Raw genomic sequence first — 12,556 nt, forward strand, 5'->3', positions numbered from 1 at the left:
TAGCGTCCAGCCTTTCTTTGTGGGATTTCTCTCAGCCCCTGGGGGGCTGCCCTTGAGAGGGTTTCCAGCAGAGGCAATGGGATTTGCTGGATTTGCTGTGATTTCCAGGGATTTGCCATGATTCCCAGGTCTCGTAGCTGCTGTGGTATTCCTGCCTCCGTTTCCCAGCAAACCTAAAAGCAGCGAGAGCCGGTTGTGAGCGGGGTCCCAGCCTCAGAGCCGAGCGCTCCCTGTCCCAAATCTTTGCCGTGCCCCTTGCTGCGGGGTGAAGCTGGGCAATGAGCTGAGCCCGGCCGTAGCCACCCCAAGCTGGGCGAGGATGGGCTCGGGAACAGCCCGGCCGTGTGCGGGCACCGGGCTCCGCTCTTGGCCGGGCCTGAACACCCGAGAGTTTTCGGGGAGCAGCTGCAGACCCCCGGGCTTCCATCTCCCCCCTGTTCGAGTGCCCCCGGGGGAAGCCGTACCATTGCCCCCAGCCTTTCCCATGCAGCTGGGGGCACAGAGAGCCCTAAGGGTCCCCGCTGGGGTGGGGAGAGCGGCAGGGCGAGGGTTAAGCCGCTGTGCCTGCCGGGCAGGTGACGGTTACCTGGGTGGGGACCGGCTGCGCCCACCGGCCCATCCAAGGCCATAAATAGCCCTGGGAGGGCACCCAGCACTCTTGGCTGCCGGGGAGGAGATGGAGCCGGGCTCGCCGGTGGCATCTGGGGCGTTAAGGGCCCGGAGGGGCTGTCTGAGACCCCTGTGCAGGTAGGGCTTGCGGGGGGGGCGGGCGGCTGGGAGCGGCTTTTGGGGGAGGTGAGCTGGAGATGGGGCTGCGAGCCCCTCGCTGTGGGGGCAGAGGGTGGTTTGTGGTGCCTTTGAACCCCTCTCCGCCCGTTTCCCCTGGAGGGTGAGGGGCTGGAGGGAACAGACCCTGTCTGTCCGGCTGCCCTCCCCCCCACCCCCCCGCCCCCTCCGGAGCTTGGGGTCCCCGGCAGCACCCCGCCGGGGCACCCCCTCCCTGCCAGCCCCAAGCCGAGGACTCTTGACCCTTTCCAGGCCCCCACGGGGAGCCGGGGGCTGCCCCAGCCCTCCGTAGCCCCGGCTTGTCTCCGTGCTTCCCCCAACCCCGGGGAGGGCCCCCAGCCTTGTGCAGCGGCTGCTCGAGCCCCCTCGGCCGGCCCAGCCCTCGGGCTTTGTTTGCTTTGCAATTAGCCCGGAGATAAGGCTGGATGAAGCAGGGAGAGCCCTGGCTGCCCGCTGGGCTTTGCCCTTGGCGAGGGCTCCTGAGCTCAGACACCGGCCTGGGGGCTCCGAAAATATGGCCCCATATGGAGGCAAAGCCAGTGGCCAGGGAGGATCTGACCCCGGCCATGCGGCTTCTCCGGCTGGCAGGAATTTTGCCCGCGGATCCTGTCGATGGGGCCAAAACTGCCGCTTCTCGCACGACAGAAAGTCAGCCCAGATCTGCAGGTACTTCCAGAGCGGGTTTTGCAGCTATGGAGAGCGGTGCAGGTAAGGGGCAGTGAGGAGGGGGCCTGAAGCCACGAGGATGGGCTGGGAGCCAGGAGGTGTCATGCTGGGCTGACGGGACCCTCTGTCTGTCCGTCCCTGGGCTTCTCCAGCTACCAGCACATCCAAGAGGAGCCGGTGCCAGTGGGGACCCGCTATGGTCCCGTGCCCACCCAGCCCCCCAGCCGCTGGGGCTCGGAGCCCGGCCGTGTGCCTGTGGCAGTGGCCCAGGGCTGGGGGGGAGCCCGACGCAGCTCAGCCCACCCTGTCCCCAGCATGACGCACGTGGCCTTCAAGTTCCCAAGCGTGGAGGTTGAGGAGGAAGAAAAAGACAAGGAGAACATCCCAGCACCTGATAACATCCCCCGTGGGGCCGTCGGTGGAGAATTTGTCCCTACACAAGCTCGGGGTGCCTCAGGTAGGTGCTAGGGTGCCCGGGGACCAGCAGGGCTGAGGATACCAGGGTGGTCACAGTGGAGCATCCTGTGCATGTGTCTGTCCTTGACCCAAATCCTCCCCCCTCCATCTCTGGGCAGGGCCCAGCTGGGGCTGTGGAAAAGCTCTCCTAGCAGCTTTTTTCGGTGGGGACCTTAACTGCTAAGCCTGTGCCCTCCGAGCAGCCAGCCTGCCTCTTTGATGGTGGGGCAGGATGTGCTTTTCCCCTCTAAGAGCTCTCCTGCCTGCAGGCTCCCAACTGCGAGGGCTGGGACTGGATCCAAATTCTCCTGACCCCAGAGAGGCAGTGGTGGAGACAGCGACATGGACTGATCCTGCAGAGGTGGGCTTGGAGGTCTCCTGCGGCCAGGCAGTCCCTGTCACCCTGCATCGGTCCCCTAGGCTGGGGCAGTGATGGAGCCAGGGGGTTACAATGCCATGCTGCTCTGCTTGCAGGTCCCCACGGAGCCGGGCGCTGCGGCAGCCCCAGTCTCCACCGCAGCGCTGAGGACCCGGAGCGAGGCCGTGGTATGTGGCATCTGCATGGACCGAGTATACGAGAAGCCGCTGCCAGAGGAGCGGCTTTTTGGGATCCTCCCGAACTGCAGCCACGCGTACTGCGTGGGCTGCATCCGCAAGTGGCGTCACAGCCGGGACTTCCAGAGCACGGTCATCAAGTGAGTGGGGATCGGGACATGGCAGGGTGGTCACCGTCACCCTTTCTGCACCCTGAAATCCTTCCTTGGGTCTGGCAATGTGGCTTTGGGACTGGAGCGACTTTCCTTCGGGAACAGGCGCTTGGGAGCTGTGATGGGGACGGGGATGCTGGATGAGGCCGTGGCGGTGGGACCACCCAGCATGGGTGCTGAGCCCGTGCTCCCTGCTTCCTTTTTGGGAGACCCACCTGCACCCATTACCTTCACCCAGGGCCTGCCCGGAGTGCAGGGTCACCTCCAGTTACTACATCCCCCACAAATACTGGGTCTCGGACGTGGGTGAGAAGGAGAAGCTCATCGAAACCTTCAAGGCGCGGACGGGGTGAGTGCGTGGCGCTGCAGGGCTGCAGGCTCTGTGCTGCTCCGGGAGCTGCGCTCTCAACTGTGCTTTGAATCCCACAGGAAAATCAGGTGCAAGTTCTTTGCCCGGAACCGCGGCCGCTGCCCGTTCAAGTCAGACTGCATCTACCTGCACGAGCTGCCTGCCGGTCGGCGGCCGTGGCGCAGACGGCAGCGGCCGAGGGTGCCTGTTGTAAGTGGGGTGGCATGTCCCAGGGGGGGGGCTGTGCAACATGGCTCGAGGCCGGGGCTCATCCTCTCTCCTGTGCTGCAGGAGTTCAGCCCTTCTCCCTCCGAGAGCTCTGATGAGGAGGACGAGGAGCTCTGCATGCTCGAATGGGCTCTCACCCTGGCCCTGATGGAGACGGACTTTCGGTACTCGAGTTATGGCCATGAGATGCTTTTCACCGACTTCAGCGACTCCGACTAAGCCATGGGCGGCCCCGCTGGTCCTGGATGCTGTTGGCGGCAAGGAAATGTCTTCTGGGAGGGGGAAGCATCCGCTTTTGTTGTGTTTAGCTGCTCCCGGCATTGGTTTGGGGTGGCTCCAAGCGTGGAGAGTGTTGCAGGGGTGGGGTGGGATGGGGAAATGGTCTGGCTGGTATTTGTCAGCCACCCCCATGTCGATGGCAGGTCTCACATCCCCGCTGCCCCCAGGAAGCCGAGGGGTGACAGAGCTGCAGGGGTCTCGGGGCAGTGGGGCACAGCCCCCCCCTTCTCTTGCCCTCACCTCGTTGGTGGTGCAGCGCTCTGCACCCATGGGAGACCTCGTGGGAGCCAGGGCGAGGGGCTGGGCTGGGTGCTGGGGGGCAGTGGGGGTTTTTAATGCACACGGGGCCCGGGTGGGGGGAGCCGGGCAGCTGTGGGGCACTGTTTTAAACTGCTTTTAGCCAAATCTGGAAATTCTGAAATAAAATGGGCTGTGTAAAGTAACGCTGCCTGGGGGCTCGCCTTCCGGCGGTTGGGGGAGGCGGGGGGATACACCACTCCCCCGGGGGCTGGAGTGGGGGGATGTTAGGGTTTGGCTTTAAGGGTTCATTTGCATAATACATAAATTTTGCATGTGGGGTTGATTTGCATACGCCGCGCGCTTTTCCAGCGGGGCGGGCCCGGAAGCGGCGCGCGCGCGCTACCGGCTCCGGGGGTGGCGAGTGCGGGCCCCGGGGCACCGGCACCGGGCGGGCCCCGGGGCGGGGGGGGGGGGGCGCACCGGGCACCCTGCCCTTCCTTCCCCTGCCCTCCCTTCCCCTGCCCTCCGTCTTCTCCCCGCGGTGAGTGTCTGCCCGGTGCGGGCTGCCCCGGGGGCGGGCGGCTGTGCCCGGCGTGGTTTGCCGGGGGATGGGAGCTGATAACCGGGGGACGGGTAATAACCGGGGCGGTGCACGGCCAGCCCCAGGGCCGGGTGGCTGCGGGTCCCGGGGGGGGGTGGGGTGTTAGGGCTGGTCTGTTCCCGGAGGAGGGGGCCGCGGTGGGGTGGGGGGACCACTGCCAGCAGCACTTGGGGGTTTTCCCTCTCAGCCCCCCCGGGGGGGCAGTGGGGGGGAGTGTTGAGCTGGTTATGGGGGAGCTGCGAGCAAAGTGGGTTTAGGGGGCTCAGAGGAGCTCCCGGTCCTCTGACCTGGCTGTGATCCTCGGTAATGCTTCTGCATCCTCGGGTGATGAGGATAACCATGGACCCCCCTGTGCGCAGGTAAGGGCAGCCCCCAAAACTGCAGCCGGTGAGGGAGGACCCCGGGGTTTGCTCCAGAGCGTGGCTGGCCAGGTCCTGGATGTACCAATACTCCCTGCACCCTTCTCGGTGTGACCCATGTCAAGCTCTCCCTGATTTTCTCGTAGGCGGCTGTGAAGCCTGCCCCCCCCCCCCCCCCCCCCCCCAGCAGCGATGGAGCCCCCCTGCCTGCCCTGGCTGCGGAGCTTCGACAAGCCGTCCCGCCTCCTGCTCCACGCGCTCACCTCTGGCTCCTCCGGCGTGCTGGCCGCCCTCCGAATGCTGCAGCGGGTCCAGGCCCACGAGGGACCGGGGCAGGCGTTTCCCTGGCAGGCCTTCACCACAGCCCTGTGCGCCGAGGAGCCTACGCTGGAGGGGCCGGAGGGGGCCCTGGCTGTGTGAGTCGTCCACGTTTCCAAAACTCGGTGTTTTGTGGGATATTTGGCACGTTGGGTGCCCAATTCAGCACTGTGCATCTCCTCCCCCCCGGTGCAACAGGCCATATGTGAAGTCAGGATTGTAGCAGGGACCTACCGGTCTTCCAGCTTGTCTGCAAAAGCTGGCGAAGGCATTTGCTGCCTCCTCTCGCTTCCTAATGCCCCTGCTCTGCGGGGCAGGTTGGCAATAAGGACTCGGGGCTTTGCTCTGACGTGTCATCTCTCCCTTTTCTCCCCTTTTCCAGCAAACCGCGTCTGCTGCTGCTCCCCGTCATATGCCAGAGAAACCTCTTCTCCCTGCTCCTCGTGATGCAAGCTGTGATGCCAGGGGGCTGCCTTGGCCGGCTGCTCCAGGCCATGGAGCAGGATTCCCACGTGGATCCCTGGGTGCGGACACTGGGGGATCTGCTCCGGCAGGGAGCGAGGGGAGAAGAGCGCTCCCCACCTCCTGTTCCCTTGTCTTCTGCATGCCAGCAGCAGCTTAGGTGTCTGTGCCGGAAAATTGCCCAGAACAAACCAGAGGGGCGAAGAAAGCTGAACTGGTGCTTCAGTGAGCAGCCCGGTGCCGCTGGGGACGTGGCTGACTCTGTGCTTCAAGGTGGGAAGCGCAAGAAAGTGTCGGAGGAGAGCCTGGAGTTGGATGAGGAGAGAGAGGGGAAGAGGTTGCTGCTGGAGGAGGTGGCATTTGACCTCCCAGGAACCCAGGAGGGTGGGGATGCAGCAGGGGTGGAAGAGGAGGTGCCTGGGGAGACTTCAGGGGACAGATCTGCTCAGAACCTGGCCGGAGCTGCTCCAGAAAGCTCCCAGCAGGATGCGGCTGGGGAGCCCAGGAAGATTTCCCAGGCAGAGCTGGCAGCGGAGGTCCAGTCCTTTCTCCAGGTACCGGGCAGGGATTGCTTTCCCCTTCCAGCCAGTGAGTCTTTGCAGTCTGATTTCTGTTCCTTCACCTCATTTTCCACAGGTGCATGGTCCGAGGCTGAAAATGCTGCTGCAGAAGGAGGCCAACGTAAGTGGTTGCTTCTGTCTCTCTCCTGGAGCTGATGGTCTGAACGGGCCCATGCCAGGGCCTCTGGAAGGGATGGGAAAGGAGGTGGGTTTCACAGGGACGACTGGAGGGGGATAAAAAGCCCCATTGCCACCTCCTCTGGGCTCGGGTGCTAATACCTGCCTCCACCTCGCAGGGATCTGCTGTATGATGGGCAGCCTGTGGGGTCAGTGCTGGCCGAAGCGGGGGGCAGCAGGGAAGAGAAAAGCCTTGGAGCCATATTTTGTGGGTTGGTTTATTTGGTGTATTACTCAAGGGCTGTGTTTCCCTCCAGCACTCGGAGCTGAGCATCCCGCCTGAGCTGCACATCCTGAACAACTGCTCTCCCGGTCAGGTGAGCCTCAGCATCCTTGTTGCAACCACCGGTGGCACAGAGGGCCTGCTGCTGTCCCTAATGTCCCTGTCCCTTCTGCCGTCCCCAGCTCGAGGGGCTGTGCTCCTTCCTCCAGCTCTCCACATGCCCGGAGCACCTCCTGGTGTGTTTCTGCAGCTGGCTGCTGGCGCTCACCCCCGACCTCAGCTACACAAGCGCAGCCATCCTGGCAGAGCAGCTCTTTCTCAGGCGAGTAAGTGCAGGGGCAGAGGTTTCCTGCACCCCGTTTCCCTCACCGCCATCCCCATCTCCTGCATTTTCTGTCCGTAGGTCCTGTCCCTCACCCAGCCGCCGTCCCGCCACCTCATGGCTGCCCTCGCTTCATTTTGCTCCAAGTATTCCCAGCCCTTCTGTCGAGTCCTGGTGGCTGCGGTCCTGCAGGAGCCAGGGGAAGGTGCGATGGGCTCGCAGGAGGCACAGCTTGTTCTGGGAGCAGCTGAGGGAGCTGGAGAGGGGCCTTGGGCTGCATCCACCAGGAAGGGAAGCCCCAACTGCAGAGTGCTGTCTGCTGGGAGGCATTTATCACCCAAAATGTGTGTTAGGAACCATGGAGGGATGATGCTGGTTTTATCTGGGCACGTGAACACTTGGGAGTTAGGATGGGAGATGGGTTTACAGATGCCTGAGATGGAGAGGGAGGCCAAGCTGGTTTCCAGCCTCAGACCTCCCAAAGAACAGCTGCCATCCCTCCATGGACTTGAGGATTCCTGACAACTCCTAATGCTGGGGCCAAAACTGCCCCAGGGTGGCACGAGAAGAGGGTCCTGCATGAATCCCTGCCACAGTAGCATCCCCTTTTCCTAGGGACTGGTGCTAATTAAAACTTTGCTGCAGATGGGCAAAGGAAGCTGGATTATCCTGACCAGTAGAAGGGGGCACTACATGGCTTCTGGGTGTCCTGACTGGCACGTACCCCTGTGTGAAGGGGTGCCAAAAGAAGGGTCAGGCACGTCCCTAGGGATTTGGCAGCCTCTGGAGGCTCTTCCCCCTTCTGCTTTGCCCTTGCAGGTGCTGAGCAGACCAAGCTGGTGTGCGAGCTTGTGGAGGAGTGCCTGGAGCCAGACTGTGTGAGACTGGTGCTAAGGTAAGAGATTACAGGGGCAACAGCTCTGCTTTCACCCTCGCGCCTGCCTCGATGGGTCTGGCTGGCTCCGGCCGCTCAGGAGCACCAGCGAGGCCATGTGAGCATCACATCTCCTCTTCACCATCCTTTGCAGCCAGGTCCTGGAGGTGCCTTTGTCAGAGAAGCTCCTGCCGGTGGCACAGGCTGTGCTGGGGCGGCAGGTGAGGGGACCCTCTTTGTTCCCCCCAGGTTTCCTTGCCAGCTCCAGCAGCGCTGGAGCAAGGACCAGCTCTCCTCCCCACTTGTCTCTCTCTTCCAGGAGGTGCTGCCCCCCGAGCTCTTCGATCTCCTGGTCCTGACTCTGTGCCGGCAGGCCCCAGCCTTCACCACGTCGCTGAATTATGCCAAGCTGGTGACGGCCGTGCTCACCATGTACCAAAGCCAGGTGAGTAAGACCAGGCTTGGGTCCTGCAGAGCAGCTGGTGAGCTGTCAGCCAGGGCTACAGCTGACCCAGGACCTGGTCCAGGGGTCTCGGGTGGGCTGTGCAGTGCAGCTCTCTGAGCACCTTCCTTCTCTCCGTCTCCAGGTCACCCCAGCCCACCGGAGCCGTCTGGCTGCCGCTCTGGATCAGAGCAATGCAGCTCTGAAGAAATCGCTGCAGGCCGTGCTGGAAGGAGCCAGGTGAGATGGATGCTGTGCCCTCCAGGCTGGGGTCTCTCCTGTGGGGGACAGCAGCCTTCAGGCTCCTGGTCTGCCCTGGGAGGTGGGAAACCACCGAGTGCCTGCAGAAGCCATGCCGGAGTATGGTTGGCAGCGTGTTTCCCTTTTCTTGATTACTCTCCTCTTTCTCTCTCCTTCTCCCAGGTGAACACCAAAGAGAACCGCAAGGCGATGGCTTCCTTGGGCAGAGGATGTGTGTTAGGTGGTGGTAGCTGCAGCCCAGTCCCTCGCTGGGGTTCACCACCAGTGTGATGGAGATCCAGCGAGCGTGGGCTGTGGCACACAGAGTGCCCATGCCTCTGCCCAGGGCCTTGCAGCCATGTTTTGCGCTCAGCCGGCCTGGTTTGAGGGGAGCTATCGCTGGGTGACACCATCCCAGCCCCACACGCGCCCTGAGGCTTGAAGATGAGGGTTTTCTTGGTTAAACAATGAATGTTTCCAGTCAGCTCTGTGTCTGGTCTGTCTCTGGGCTGCCTCAGAGCCCGCTGCTACGGGTGCTTCGCCACACTCAAGATGGCAACTCCCGCCTTCCTGCCCCTGCCACACTCAAGATGGTGCCTCCCTCCCCGCCTCTCCCAAGATGGCGGCAGAGGAGGAGCTGTGGAGGGGCCGGGCTGGAGGATGCCTCAGGGCAGCGGCTGTCTTCTCCCAACCTCTGGCGGTGGGGGCACCGCAAAGCCCTGGATTGCCCCACATCGGCACCGGGCCCATGGGCGTGACGGGTGGCCGGGCTGCGCATCGCCTGGAGGGGTGGGTAATTGCCTAAAGGTGACTGTTTTGTAGATGGTTTGGGCCCAGAAGGTGGCTTTTTTTAATCAGGAAAACAAACAATCCATTATTTTTGCATTATCAATGGAGTAATGTTGGCACACAAGTACTTGAAGAGTGTCTGAAGGTGGGCTGCAGCCATCCTGGGCCCAAGGCTGGCTGCCATTTCCCCTTGGAGAGGCAATGTTGCCCATTTTCCCTGTATGTTCTCTTATAAAAAAGGGTTTTCCATCGAGCAGGTCCCTGTGTTACCCGACTGGGCAGCAAGAAGCTGCAGAAGAAGCAGAAGCCCTTTTCTGCTTTCAGGTCCCCTTTGGCTTGATGAGTATGCTGGATTATGTGATGTCTCCTACCCTGTGCCAGCATCTCTGATAACTCTGTAAATCTGAAGAGCTTGATTGAGCATCCATGTGTCTCATCAATCTGGTTTGCAGGTGTCCCTACTTGTTTTAATCAACATAGATCCACTTCTTGTTAAAAAAGGGGGTGACATGGCTGCAATATTTCCTGTGTACACCCTTCTTCTTGTTTCTCACAGCTGAGAAGTACGATGCCTTGCCGGCGTCAGCCCTCGATGAAGCAGGTTGCTCCTTTATGGCTCCAGGTCTGCACAAAGCTGGCAAACCTCCCTCTCCTCGCTCACAGTGGCAGCCTGGTACCCAAGGCAAAGAGTCATCTTCTCCAAAACCTCCGTATTTCAAGTGTTTTTCTAGCATTGTGATGGCCCAGAGCAAGCAATACTGCATGGTGGAGTTCACAGGTCCTTCGTTCTTAATGCCCTTAACACACCACTGAATCAAGACATAAACTGATTTGAGGCTGTTTGAAGATGATAATTCTGGACTAGGCTTAATTGGCCATCATGTTTTTATCGTGGCTCAAAGGAGCCAAGGCACAAGTGGCACGTTTTGTGCATGTCAGCCTTTCTCTCCAACAGCTAAGCTGATTTTTCAGGTGATGCAGCCATGATCTGCTGGGTTGTTTATCTGGTCTGCTGGGATTTACAAATCTCAGGATGTAGAAGAGTGGGGTTTAGATGAAGAACTGGTAAACTTGAATTTTCTGCTTTAAATCTGCCTTTTTTTTCCCTGTTTTGCTGGGGCCTGCAAAGCAGCCCTGCTCTGTGTCACATTCCTGGTTTGCCACATGGTGATGATGGCACTTCCCATTGCAAGGCATTTAGTGATACACTAATAAAAAGTGCTTCTATAGCGTGACTGTTTGCAAATATCTATCCTGTATCCTTGAAGACACCCACTGGAAACCTCATCTGGGCACTTTCTGGTTGGAGGACTGGAAAGATAAGGATGGGAGAGAGTGGATGGACTCTGAGGGAGGTAGTGCTAGAGCTTTAATGGAGGTTTTGAAGCACTGCATACTTCAGGAACTATTTAAAAATTCATAAACATTTACATCTACAAAGGGAGAAGTGGGACTAAAACATGTAGGTGTGACATGTTACTGCTTCAAGTTTGCTCATTAATGTTTAGATCCAGCCAGAGGAATGAAACTGAAGCATTAAGTGATGCTCTTAATGCTAAGAGCACAGATTTCTTTATAGCAAGAATCTCAAGCTATTTTAGGTGACAGTGGACTGATGAGGCTTCAAAGTCTACGTTAGCTGGAGGAAAGAAACCTCCAGAGAGCCAAATTGTTGATGTATTTGCATACCAGTAAGTTAGTGTCTGAGTGTATTGAAGCTATTGTAGGGCTGCCCAAAATATGACATAAATAGAAACTGTGCCCTGACCATCAAGGTCTGAGCCTGCTGTTCTGGCTTTATTAGGTAGCAGGCTGCGGTCTTTGCAGTTTCCCTGCAAAGCTTCTACCAAGTGACCTCGGTGTCATTGTCCCCAGTGCTCCATCTGGCTGTCGGTCACGTGAAGATGACCGAGGACAAACTCATCTCCAAAATTCACCTGGTCAGCTTCCTGATGTCCTTGCTGAAGAAGAACTGGAAGAACATGCATGCTGTGTATATCTAGAGCGCCGTGGGGAAGCCCCGGCATCTCTATGGACTGGGCAGCAATAAATGGTTTGAAATCTCCTGGCCGTGGTGTGCGTCTCCTCCCTGATGGATGTTTGATTTTGTAACTGCTTACTGGTTTCTTTAGGCAATGGTCTCATTTTGACAGGCTGTTCTTGGCTGCTACGTGCCGCATGCAGCTTGCACTTCCAACTCATCTGGAGATACTGAGAGCTGCGTTTTGGGCCAGCCTACGTGGTTTTTGCAAGAAACAGTAGTCAAGCAGGGATCGGCTTTGCAAACTGCAAGGGGGTTTCCTGTTCTGCTGGGAAGCATTATGCTGGTTTGTGGAAAGAGACTTCTTAGCCCTGTTTTTGCTCTTGGCTGCAGCTTATCATGTACCGTGGATTCCTCTGGGGTGTACGTGCAAGATAACAGTCATGTTAGGAGAATTGGAAGCAAACCCTGGAGACACTAGACATGCTGGTGGAAGACTGCTTGTTTATGTCTGGTTGGTAGCATCCGCACGGAAAACTTAACTTTTGATTCCTCTTGACCCTCTCAAGAACTTTAAAATCCAGCCTGAACAGTGCAAAGAGGTGGACGCGGCATAAAACATCAGTCAGGTTTTATAGTTCAGCAGAACCTTATCCAGGAGCGGAGGGAGAGCCAGGGCTGGGTTTGTCCTTGTCCTGATTTATTAGCAGTGTTGGTTGAAGGGAAAGGTCTGAAGCTTTGTCTTAGATGATTCCTAGGCTGTGTGTAGAAGGCAGCGTATAATTTACAGCCAATTTACTTGGCATATTTGACTGTAGTTCTTTATCTGCTTCCTCTTCTGTTTGTAGAGATTTACCTCCTTCATGGTACGGAGGGAAATTCCCTTTTTGGCCTAATAGTTTTTTGGGGTTTTTTTTTAAGGAAATTAATATTATGCAATTGCATGGGTTATCTGTCCACTCTGCTGCCTCCTCATCCTCCCACAGTGATTTTTGAACCAGTTTCATGACAAGAACTCTCCACTCCCCAAGTGGCATCTTGGTGCCGTGATTGGACAGCAGAGAACCTCCTTCGGGTGGGCAGAGGCGTGCGAACACTGCCTCCACGGATGTTAAACGCCAGGCGTCAGAGCCACATAGGAGGCAGACCACCGTGGTCCATGCAACACCTTGTTGGAAAGGGCTGAAACTCGGCTGCTTTCCTGATAATGATCCGTATCTATCCCCTGAGGGGCTGCCCCTTTCCAAGCAGGAGCTGCAGGCATGTCCAGGTAGTTGCTGTGTCCCCTCCTGCAGCGATGCAGGGAGCTGATAGTCACCCCGCTTCTCCCTGGGGGTAACTGCATTTCAGTGACAACCTGTTAATCACATGCATGTAATCCCCAATATGCTGATGCAGTTTTGCATTGAAATCTGGTGGCTGTGACACCCAGATGTGAGGCTGAACTGCTCAGGAGAAGGCTCAGCAGTCGTCTTTTTTCAACCTGGAATTTAAAAC

General features: G+C 58.7%; 2 protein-coding genes across 3 annotated transcripts; both read left to right on the forward strand.

Moving 5' to 3' along the window:
* Positions 1-1,300: 1,300 nt before the first annotated feature.
* On the forward strand, positions 1,301-3,411 carry LOC143170217 (putative E3 ubiquitin-protein ligase makorin-1). The gene is made up of 7 exons (XM_076358312.1): positions 1,301-1,494; positions 1,605-1,909; positions 2,178-2,269; positions 2,383-2,603; positions 2,854-2,964; positions 3,045-3,165; positions 3,259-3,411. The coding sequence occupies exons 1-7, from the start codon at positions 1,301-1,303 to the stop codon at positions 3,409-3,411; spliced, it is 1,197 nt and encodes a 398-aa protein (XP_076214427.1).
* Positions 3,412-4,860: 1,449 nt separating this feature from the next.
* FANCE (FA complementation group E) lies at positions 4,861-11,146 on the forward strand. Of its 2 annotated transcripts, XR_012997010.1 has the most exons (12): positions 4,861-5,087; positions 5,372-6,005; positions 6,088-6,132; positions 6,446-6,505; positions 6,594-6,737; positions 6,815-6,938; positions 7,553-7,628; positions 7,762-7,828; positions 7,927-8,052; positions 8,195-8,289; positions 8,473-9,530; positions 9,635-11,146. XR_012997010.1 is itself a non-coding variant. In XM_076358259.1 (11 exons), exons 1-11 carry the CDS (start codon positions 4,864-4,866, stop codon positions 8,474-8,476), a joined length of 1,599 nt encoding a protein of 532 aa, XP_076214374.1. In that variant the 5' UTR covers positions 4,861-4,863; the 3' UTR covers positions 8,477-11,146. The 2 variants fall into 2 exon arrangements, 1 of the variants encoding a protein (XP_076214374.1); XM_076358259.1 differs by having other exon boundaries at positions 8,473-11,146.
* The last annotated feature ends 1,410 nt before the right edge of the window (positions 11,147-12,556 follow it).

The sequence above is a fragment of the Aptenodytes patagonicus genome, chromosome 22 (assembly GCF_965638725.1).
Source record: "Aptenodytes patagonicus chromosome 22, bAptPat1.pri.cur, whole genome shotgun sequence".
Taxonomy (NCBI): domain Eukaryota; kingdom Metazoa; phylum Chordata; class Aves; order Sphenisciformes; family Spheniscidae; genus Aptenodytes; species Aptenodytes patagonicus.